This window comes from Electrona antarctica (assembly GCF_951216825.1).
Source record: "Electrona antarctica genome assembly, chromosome: 6".
In the NCBI taxonomy this organism is placed as follows: domain Eukaryota; kingdom Metazoa; phylum Chordata; class Actinopteri; order Myctophiformes; family Myctophidae; genus Electrona; species Electrona antarctica.
The window spans coordinates 11,682,503-11,693,964 of record NC_136811.1 but is presented as its reverse complement, the minus strand read 5'-3'; the positions used below and the strand labels follow the sequence as shown (position 1 = coordinate 11,693,964).

The 11,462-nt window shown below is 41.6% G+C and overlaps 1 protein-coding gene across 1 annotated transcript in view; it reads right to left on the bottom strand.

Moving 5' to 3' along the window:
* Nucleotides 1-552: 552 nt before the first annotated feature.
* Nucleotides 553-11,462, bottom strand: part of ntd5 (ntl-dependent gene 5) — a 31,284-nt gene continuing 20,374 nt past the window's right edge. The window contains exons 6-8 of the mRNA XM_079503456.1: nucleotides 7,911-8,093; nucleotides 6,425-6,622; nucleotides 553-2,625 (exon numbers count right to left, since the gene is read on the bottom strand). Coding sequence (XP_079359582.1) covers nucleotides 2,540-2,625; nucleotides 6,425-6,622; nucleotides 7,911-8,093 — 467 coding nt within the window. The 3' untranslated portion in view covers nucleotides 553-2,539. The remainder of the gene's footprint in view (nucleotides 2,626-6,424; nucleotides 6,623-7,910; nucleotides 8,094-11,462) is intronic.

The following is an 11,462-nucleotide window of genomic DNA, read 5'->3' as shown; positions in this document are numbered from 1 at the left end:
CTAGCCTGGATCCAGCCCAAAGACCCCGCCCACTGTGGACTGCGTCTCTTGGTCTGGTGTTGCACTGTGAACCTATAATTTCTTCGGTACAAAAATGTATTATCCAATGAGAATCGGTGGTGGGGGTGGGTCTAACGAACAACCAATCAGCGCCGAGTCCCGTTTTCAGCGTCATCACGCAGCGCAACACACAGAGGAAGGAGGGAAAAACAACACCAATGGCTACTGGTTGAGGGAAATTCTAATCCCCTCCCCCTTGAAATCGCTCAGACAGGAGACAATGTCAGACTGAAGCTTCAAGAAAGCTACAGTCTGATAATCAGGCTAGGCAGGGCCCCCATCATGCCCCATGAGCTGTGGGGGACCAATCAGAGGCTCCGTGCGGTAATCCACTGCACTGAGTACATGTATTGTAGGCCTACTGTATGTCTGTATTATTGTCTTTATAACAACGATTGAAATGGACAATGAATGCTGCAAACGGACAATGAATGCTGCAAACGGACAATGAATGCTGCAAACGAACAATGAATGCTGCAAACGGAAACGTGACTTTTTCAACAGAGTTTTATTTCAAATCGTTCTCATCATCAGTAGAACTTACAAGCTTGGAGGCTTGTCGCGTCAGGTCAACATACACAGTGGTGGAAAGTAACAGAGTACATGTACTCAGGTACTACTACTTAAGTACAATTTTGAGGTACTTTTACTTTACTGAAGTATTTCACATTTTCAATACTTTTACTTGTTCATTAACCACTTCATCCCTTTGGCTATTTTCAAGATTTTTTTAATACATTTTAGACATATGATAACTTGTAAAACAGTACATTCTGCACAAAGAGTACTTTTACCTTTGGTACTTTAAGTACGTTTTGATGCCGATACGTTTTATACACAATATACTTTTACTCAAGTAAATTTAGAATGCCTTTATTTGTATTTCTCTACATTGCGGTATTGGTACCTTTTACTTAAGTAAAAACAAATGTGAGTACTTTTTTTCCACCACTGCACATACAGTACGTACCAGAAAAAGAAAATACAGTACACAGTAAAACATGAGTGTTCATTTATGTACAAAGTTGGTGTACAAATGGACCCAAGGACAAGGGTCCATTTGTACACTCTCAGACACTCTGCTTTTACAGTGTAGGAAGGCAAAAACAAAAACATTAAAATACAAAATAACACTACACAGTGAAGAGTGAAGACAAACACAAAGATCGCAGTGAGAGATCACAGAGTCATAATGAGCTACATGGACAAGTAGGCAAATATCATTAGTGGTATAGCAGGTACAACGTGTATTACCACACACAACGTTTTCATTCTCCTTATATATGGAGAGGGCTCCAGCTTGGACGAAGGAACAACAACAAGGATATACTGGGTTTTTTTCTCCCCCCCCAACCACCCTTCTCATTTCAGACTGAAGCTAAGAATCCAGAGGAAACACGCAGCAACATCCAGATGGTTAAGCGGGGGTGTCGTTGGGGTGCGGTCGTACGTATACCAAACTTTAATTTCACAGAAATGTAATGCGGGCGGATTCCCGCCAATGCTTTTCAAAATGGGAACGAACTGTTTTTTTGTTTTGTTTTTTTTTTAAATCCTTGAACAAGGATTCCCATCCCATTCCCATTGAAAAGCATAATTGGCAGAATCCACCCGCATAGTGCAGAATTAAAGTTCGGTGTGATATGATATCGTTGTTTTTTATTCTTTTTTTTAAACGGTCAGAAGTATATTTTCCTATAGCATTCATTCTGGTATAGTTTGTTCAGTGACAGGGGGTCTCCCGGTCTCTCCAGCTCTTTAGGAAACAGAAAATACATTTTCAAGGCGGGAAATCAATTTGATCCGACCGTGGAGAAAGCACTACACACAAAGAACATGCATCAGCTTATATTCTATAGTGTTCCAGTTCCACCTTAGTCGGCTTTTCTTACTAAACATCTGGAGAGATGACACTTTTACCCAACAAACACTAATGATTACTATGGAAATGTAGTGCTATATAACAAAGAAAATATCACATACACCCCCTTTAAATTTAAGTTGGATCTGAGTCTATTTGTATTTTGTACACTCTCGGAATGAAATTAGAACTAAGGATTTCACAGTGCAGGTAGAGTGAGGGAGTGTCACTTTTTAAACCCTGTATGTATACTTCGTTGGCAGGGGGGGTTCTGTTATGGAGCCCCGTCCTCCTTTTAACTCGACACACACCAATTGTCTTATAGCCATCTATATAGCCATCTATATAGCCATCTATAAGCCCTACATATCTCTATCTATAAGCCCACAACAACGTGTCGCGTTGCTATGCGTTGTGAGCTTGTAGATCGGCTATTTTCGCGGAATGCGCGCCTATTATTATCATATAACGTGACCCAAACCAGAACAGGGCTCATGTGGTTAAAGGAAGTTGCATGGATGTGTTTGTGTGTGTGTTCGTGTGCGCGCGTGTGCGCGCACGCGTGTGTGTGTGTGTGTGTCACAGTGTGTGTGTGCGTGTACGTGTTTGTGTGTGTGTTTAAATCTCCATGTCTCCCAGTTGACACTCCTCGATCTCCGAGACCAGCCTGTGAGGGAAAAGCTTGTACTGCAACCAGGTGGGCTCTGCGAGAAGGAAAGGAGAGGAGGGGTTAGAGCAGGCGGGGTCTGCAAGTAACCAGTGTAGTTTTTGGCAGCAAATTTCGATTTTAGTTTTAGTCATAGTCATACTTGAATAGTTTTCATTTAGTTTTAGTCACATTTTAGTCACTGGGAATGTTTTAGTGTTAGTCTAGTTTCAGTTGGCTAAATATCATAAGATTTTAGTCGACTAAATCTACAGTTGATTTAGTCGACTAAAATGCATTTTAGGACTGTTTTTACACCAGCTGAAAATAGCCAATCTACAAGCTCACAACGTGTCGCAGCGCGACGCGTTGTGAGCTTGTAGATCTGCTATTTTCAGCATGCAACAGATTGTAAAATGACCTATACTATTTTAGTCTTGTTTTAATGGATTAAATAACCCCGGACGTTAACTGAGGAAAATAGAGAATTTAATAGTTCATGGACAGAGTCGTTTGCTTTCACTGCCAATACTGCTGGTATATGTTTGATCTGCTGCAAGATGTTATAATGTTTAATGAATGCTCATTAACTTATGTATTTGCATATTATTTAGTACATTTTGAAAGGCTTGGTTAATTAATAGCCAGTGTTGACTTATAAGGCTCAAATATATTTGCGGCTCCAGACGGATTTTGTATTTATTTTTTGGGTCCAAAATGGCTCTTTTGACATTAAAGGTCGCGGACCCCTGAGTTAGAGGAAAAGGACACGCCGTCGGCATCGGAAACAGCCGACATAACAAGCTCGCGACGAGTATGTCGGCCATTTTTGATGCGCGGTACCATCGTGATTTGGCATAATTTGGAACTTTATGAGAAAAATGAATAAATAAATAAATAAGTAAACATTTCAATTGTTTAATTTTGTATTGTTTACATCTGTCTCACACCTCACGGCATTATGATATGTTGTGGTGTTATGATAATTAACATTGTTTAACAGAAACAATGACTATTGACCTTTGGTGGCGATGAACCACTATCAACTACATGGCGCTATCAACGTGGCTGCTGCTGTCAACATCTTACTCACACTTACTCCAAATTAAAGAGCTCGTCGATTCTTGGCTGGAAATAAAAACGTCTGTGTTTCCGAGGCCTATCGTACAACTGAATAGTGCTTAAAGATGCCATCTGTGCCGATAAAGCACTCCGGCTTGCTCCAGAGAGATTGTTTCACCTTCGGGTAATACCACCTCTCAACCAGTAGGTGTCCTACCTGACTACAGGATCTAAGGCCCCATTTAGACTGCAGTCACATCCAGTCAAATCCAATTAAAATCTGATTTATTTTCCTCAAATCTGATCTTTAATTTGGCCCGACCGTTCACACTGCATTTGCAAGTGACCTGAATCAGATCTGTGCCACAATCCAGATTGGAATCCAATAAGTCTAAACACAAACAAAGTCACATGGAATCCGATTTATTTCAGATTACTGCTGAGATGGATCTCCTGAAATTTGATTTAATCCGATTTGAAACCACCTCTGAATGTGGCTCAAGTCGCATTTGTAAAAATCTGATTCCATGTGATGTGTGTTTAGACATTTTTTTTAAAAATTATTATCTTTTATTTACTTTTAACATTTCATTTACATACAGTTATAAAATGCAACCTATAAATAAATATATACATTTCCTAACTAAACAACCCCAACCCTTCCCCGACCCTTCCTAGTACAAGAAACTATCAAATGCATGATTTTCTTCTGCCCATGATCATCTGTGCTACAAACATAAATAATAAACATGACAACAACAACAACAATGACAAGTAGACAATTGTAACAACAATGACAACATCAACAATCTCCGTTATGCTTCAATTAGCCCTCTCCAGTTTGCGTCCCAAATTTGGGTTTAGAGTACGTATTTAAACACATCGGATTCCAGTCTGGATGTGGTCACAGAACAGATTCCAGTCTGGATGTGGTCACAGAACAGATTCCAGTCTGGATGTGGTCACAGAACAGATTCCAGTCTGGATGTGGTCACAGAACAGATTCCAGTCTGGATGTGGTCACAGAACAGATTCAGGCTCGATTTGGCTGCCAGTGTAAACGGGGTCTAACTAAATGTCTCAATAGAAGAGCATGGAGATCATCTTAACAACCACCACAGTTGTGTTAGCCAATTTAGGCCTGACGTCGAAAAAAAAAAACGTGCGCTCTGAAAGAATATATATTCAAAGATTTGTGCCGCATTTTTACGATTTTTCAAAAATAGCAGATCTACAAGCTCATAGCGCGCCACTCGGTGGCGCTCTATGAGCTTGTAGATCTGCTATTTTTCAATAGCTAAATTATATCATAATGCTTAGTTAGTCCAGAATGGGTTAGTTATGTTGTATTACCACAGTCTACCATAGGCTACTGATTGACAACACGGTGGCTAAATAAGAAAAAGGGAAAAAGAGTAACAAACTGAAAATGTAAGTGCAAAGGTTCTAAGTGCTAAAGTGCTTGTGAATGTATTGCACAATGCACATTGCTCCTCCATTTGCACTCAGGCTTTGCATTAGACTCTCATTTAGAGTCCAGTAGCTTAATTGATGGAGGCTGGAACGAACAGTATTATAGCTGCTCACAAATGTGTCGCTGCTATGTACTGTTTTCCTTTATTTATTTATTTACATCTTTGAAATATTTATATGACGCCTGTATGATTGCCTGGTGTGTGATGAGCACTGACCAGGAAACAATTCTCAATTTCTTTTACTCTTTTACAAGTAAAAGTCCGGAACTCAAAATGTACTTGACTAAAAGTACAAAAGTATCGTAGATCGGCTATTTTCAAATGGACGAAATGTTTTGCAGGGCTGAAGTTAATGTTAATGTTTTGTAATAATATTTCAAATCTACAAAGTAACTATAGTTTACTACTACTTTTCAAATAAATGTAGTGGAGTAGGCCTAAAAGTACAATATTTGGATGTGAGATGTAGTGGAGTAGAAGTAAAACTATTGAAAATTGGAAGTACTCCAGTGAAGTTAAAAAAAACAAAAAACAAACAAACATTGTACTTAAGTAAATTTCGGCTTTTCGATTCAGGGGTCGCCACAGCGAATCATCTGCCTCCATCTCACCCTGTCCTGAGTGTCCTCTGCCTCCTCTTCTCTCACACCAACTAACTTCATGTAATAAATCTTCTCTTTGATCTTCCTCTAGCCTCCTGCCTGGCAGTTCCAACCTCAACATCCTTCTACCGATAATTCTGTCTCTAAACCATACAACATAGCTGTCTGTCTCTAAACCACACAACATAGCTGTCTGTCTGTCTCTAAACCATACAACATAGCTGTCTGTCTGTCTCTAAACCACACAACATAGCTGTCTGTCTCTAAACCATACAACATAGCTGTCTGTCTCTAAACCATACAACATAGCTGTCTGTCTCTAAACCATACAACATAGCTGTCTGTCTCTAAACCATACAACATAGCTGTCTGTCTCTAAACCATACAACATAGCTGTCTGTCTCTAAACCATACAACATAGCTGTCTGTCTCTAAACCATACAACATAGCTGGTCTCACCACCATCTTGTACATCTTCCCTTTCATTCTTGCTGATACTTTCCTATCATCACACATCATCACACCTGTCACTTTTCTCCACCCATTCCAACCTGCTTGCACTCGTTTCTTCACCTCACACTCTAAGTACACAGACTTTGCACCTCTTCCATTATAAAGTCTAAGACAGACTTTACACCACTGCCGGTTGAGTGCTCCCTCCACCACAGGGTGGCCATGCAGGTGAGGCCCATGGGGGGGGGGGGGGGGGGGGACTCACCGAGGTAGCACGCTGGGGGCTGCAGTTTGCCGTCGAAGCAGCTCTGGCTGGCCGTGTAGCTGCACTGCTGCCGGGGGTGTTTACAGTAAAATGTCACGCTCTCCCCGTGAGGAATCATGGCGTCCGTGATGTCAAAGGGCCACCGCTTCAGTCCACCAACCAGCACGCGACTCCGCTCGGCGGGGATGAGACAGCGGGCTGTAAAAACAAAAATGCAGGGTTTGTTTGTTTTTATGGCAGGAGCCGGGAGGTTCAACCCTTAGAGTATATATGAATAGAGACGTCACCCGAGTTCTCCTCCCATCCACTTGCATTAAGTTGCTCAAAAGCGCATGAGGCGATTTCACTCCTCCTTCCTTGTAGGAACAGAGTGCATTCTGGGATTGATTGGGACAAACACATGAACGCGCTGCCATTGCACTGAAACCGCGTTCACGTGTCATCATGAACGTGCACAATGATAGTCAACGGACCAGCGCGTTCATGTGTTTGGCCCACGCCGCAATACCAAATTCGGCCACTATGTCCACTGCACCTCAGGGTTTCCTCCGGGTGCCGTCTCTATTCATATATACTCTAAGGTTCAACCACGTGAACTCTAGAGTCTCTATTCTTGGGGGGGGGGGGGGGGGGGCATATTCTGTCCAAAAATACACAGTATACGGTACACAGTATCTCTATAGTCATTAGATCAGGACGGATCTGTCCGATATTTCATCCATCATAATTGGCAACAATGGCTTCCAAAGATTGCAGGATTGGCCCGTTTTTAAGTGCACGCACATTCCTACTAGGCAGAGGAATAAATCAATCGCAGCCTTTTCACATTGACCTGATCAGCAAGGTAGATTTTTGAAAAAACACAATTTTGTAACAAAATGCCTCAAAACGTGAATTTGAACGTCCAAATTGCCGTCAAAGGCGTAAGAAGAAATGGCACCCTTTTCACATTGGCCACATTGGCTCAGAGGAGCACTTTTTCTAGTTAATAATAATATTGTAGCCTATACTAAAAGCAGCACAAGCAGTTATGCACTTATCTCAAAATGGGTTAAGATCAATCATCTTAACCCATTTACACCTGAGGACGATTCTTAAAAAATCCTAAACGTTTTCTGAAAAACCTACGTCAGTCGTTCTGAAACATTTTCATGTCAAGGTCCCCAAAAAATATATGTAATTGCCCGCCGAGCCCCATCTGAAAATATGTTGTTCCAGGAACCCCCCCAGAAGCAAAGATTTGAGTTAAAAACGTTTGCTCTGAAAGAATATATTCAAACATTTGGGCCACATTTTCACGATTTTTCAAAAATAGCAGATCTACAAGCTCGAGCTTGTAGATCTGCTATTTTTCAATAGCTAAAACATAACATAATGCTTAAAAAAACAAAACACCAAAAGGGGTTCCCGCCCAGAATGGATCTAACATTATAGACATGACTTTGTCCTGATCTCCCAGCATCCTCTCTGTCAACAGTATAGTCACCTCTGCAGTAGGGCGGCTCGGCGCTCCAGCTGCCGTTGGGCAGACACGTGACCTTCTGCGGCCCGTCCAGCAGGAAGCTCTTCTTGCAGAGGTAGTGGATGTCGAAGCCCACCTCGTACTCGATCTTCTGGACCGCCACCACGTAGCCCTGCTCCACCGCCCGGGGGGGCACGCAGTACACCTCTTGATTGAGGAGAGAGAGAGAGAGAGAGAGAGAGACACAGAGCCAGAGAGACACACAGACAGACAGACAGACAGACAGACAGACATCATTTTAATATAATATTAATAATGATAACAATAGCTTGAATTTATATACGTAGTGCCTTTCATGAACCCAATGATGTTCTCCTCAACCAGTGGTCCGGGGGGACCACCAGTGGTCCTGGAAGCGATTCCAGGTGGTCCCCAGCTAAACGATGGAGAGATGGTGGTAAACCAAATGGACCCTTATAGATCTTTTACTCTCGAGAGTGTAAGTTGAAATGTGTAAAATGAGTGTATAATGAAACCAAATGGTTCAGTCATTTTATGCTCGCAAGAGTTAAATTGTTGTTAAACATCTGCATCAGGCCTACTTAATTTAAGTGTACACAATCAGATAATGTAGAAGAATTGTTATTTTCATCAACGTGCTGTCTCTCCTATGGTTCTGTAACAGCCGGGAAATGAACCCGGGTCTCCCGCGTGGAAAGCTAATATCTAAACCACTAATCCAAAGGGATATCCCTGTATTTGGGGAGAGTTGTGAGCCACTCTGCTACAGTACCACATCAATACAGCATGGCATTGCTGCTACAGTACCACATCAATACAGCATGGCATTGCTGCTACAGTACCACATCAATACAGCATGGCATTGCTATGGTGGCCTGTGCGGCTCAAATGCCAAATAAATAATGGACCTTTATATGAAAAGGGCTGAGAACCACTGCTGTACATCAAAGATTATGAACAAACAACAATTTCACTAGTAAGAGACCACACCTTCGCTCAAGATTAACAGTTTATTGAAACATAATGCGATGGATGCGGAGTGGAGTGAGGAACCCAGGGTAGGGCGAGACTCAGGGTGGGGGCGTAGTCTCTGGAGCTGACGGTCATCTTTGCTCTACTCGGAATGAGCGGTTGGTCGTCTCTGGTCCGTCACTGCCCCCCCTGGATTCCTAGAGAATCGAGGGGGAAGGAGGAGGTTGGGGTGGAGGAGGTTGGGGATTTTGAAGAATAGTGAAAATAGCCGATCTACAAGTGCAATACTCACAACCCATGTTTGGTCTGTCGTGGAGCAGAACAAACAACTTGGCTGAGAGATCGCAGGTGTATTTATGCTGTGGTGATTGCACCGGGGATTGGCCGGGTGATAATGAAAGGCAGGTGAGTTTGATAAGGAGGGAGGAGTTGTTGATAATGAGGGAGGAGTGGTTGATAAGGAGGGAGGAGTTGTTGATAATGAGGGAGGAGTGGTTAAGGTCAAGCGGAAGGAGGTCTCTTCTCCCGAAACTGCGTTGTATAAATACAACTTCCCATAAATTCAATACAAAATATTCTCTAACTTCAATGTGGGAAGTTGTGAGAAAGAAATGGTTAATAGTATAGTTGGAGCAACCAGAGCTCCCTCAAAGGGTTTCATGAACATCCCAGTTAGTTCGGCAGCCGAGGTGGAAGGGTGGGAAATTTATAGTCCTATTTGAGGCAATGCAACAAAAAAAACAAAAACTGAACTATTCTGGGAAGAAGTTAGACTGGTTATTTAATAATGAAGTATTTAGGACAGCCCAGTTTGTTTCTAGAGCCTGGAGTAGAAGACAATCCCCCAGCTCTTCAAGTAGGTACATGCGTCTCCTGTTACAGGCCTAATGGTGTATTTTATTTGATGGTATTTTATTTTATGTTATATGTATATTATGTAATCTGCCTTGCAAAGACCTGGGGTGTATTAATCAGTTTGGCATTCACTTGATCATTGTTTGCAAACTGTCATGTCGGTTTATTGTCATTGTTTATGTAAACTGTAAAAAGTGTCCTGGGCTGGGCTTCTTCGGAAGCATGACACTTAAATAAAGAGTCAATCAATCAATCAATCAATCAATCAATCAATCAATCAATCAATCAATCAATCAATCAATCAATCAATCAGTGTTTTTTATTGGCCTAAAATATTGTCTATATACATACATTCATGAATCCACTTGCTGACCGGCTGTCAGTATTGAGCAATTTATTTTATAGGGGTTTCTTGTGATTCCAAGCATTAGTTTTGCACAAAATACACTCCTTGGGCTAAAAACAGCCATAGCCACTTGCCCAAATGTGCCCAAAATGTGCTGACCTCATCAAATTTGTCATGACGTCTATGGCCGTTTTTAGCCCAAGGAGTGTTTTTTGTGCAAAACAAATGCTTGGAATGTATTCAGAATCATGAAAACCCCCTAGTTTGACATGTCACATGCTACTTAAAGCATAAGGAAAGTTTGACATTTTTGCCTGCCATAGGATGTTAATGGTAGGGTCACAAGAAACCCCTATAATAAAATTGCTCAATACTGACAGCAAGTGGATTCATGAATGTATGTATAGACAATATTTTAGGCCAATAAAAAGATTATATACCAAATTTCCCACATTAAAACCCCTATTGGTGTTTTAAGCATTATGTTATACTTTAGCTATTGAAAAATAGAAGATCTACAAGCTCGTAGTGCGGCACCAAGTGCTGCGCTACGAGCTTGTAGATCTGCTATTTTTTGAAGAAAATCGTGAAAATGTGCACATATGTTGACATATATTCTTTCACAGCGAAGATTTTTAACTCAAATCTTTGCTTCTGGGAGGTCCCTGAAACAACATATTTTGAGATGGGGGTCGACGGCCAAATACAGATAATTCTGGGGGTCCTTGACATGAAAAGGCTTTGAGAACCACTGACATAGAAACGTGGGTTTTTCAGAAAACTGTTAGGATTTAGAAGGCATTTGTAGAATCCTTCTCGGGTCAGAATGGGTTAAACAAAAGAAGCCTGCCGGACTAAGTGACCCCCCCCCCCCTGGCGCCGTCCATGTCCCAGTCCCGTAAGATGAACCATGAACCAGAGCTCTGCTTTTTATCGGTTGAGACGCAGCGCTGTGTGCGATAGCAGCTGCACTTTGTTTAACAACCTGTCGTCACCAATAAAAACCCTAATGTCTCTCTGTCAGCATGTGTTTTATCTACACTGTAGTAACATAGCCCATCGTTTTGGTTACAACATGTTCGATTCATCAAAGATTCCTTAGTGTAGAATTTTGAGAGTCAAAGACGGAAAAAGTAAGGTAGTCCTTGGAATGGTGCAACTGGTGTATTTACTCAGCTGTGTTAACTTAGCAATGATTACAATCACACTGTAGACTAGTGGTTTTCAACCAGTGTTAAGCAGAAGCTCATTTCCATCTGTAGTCCCTGAGCAGGCTCTTACAAATGATGATAAAACTATCCATACAAAAACACATAGACTACACTACACTACACTACACTACACTACACTACACTACACTACACTACACTACACTACACTAC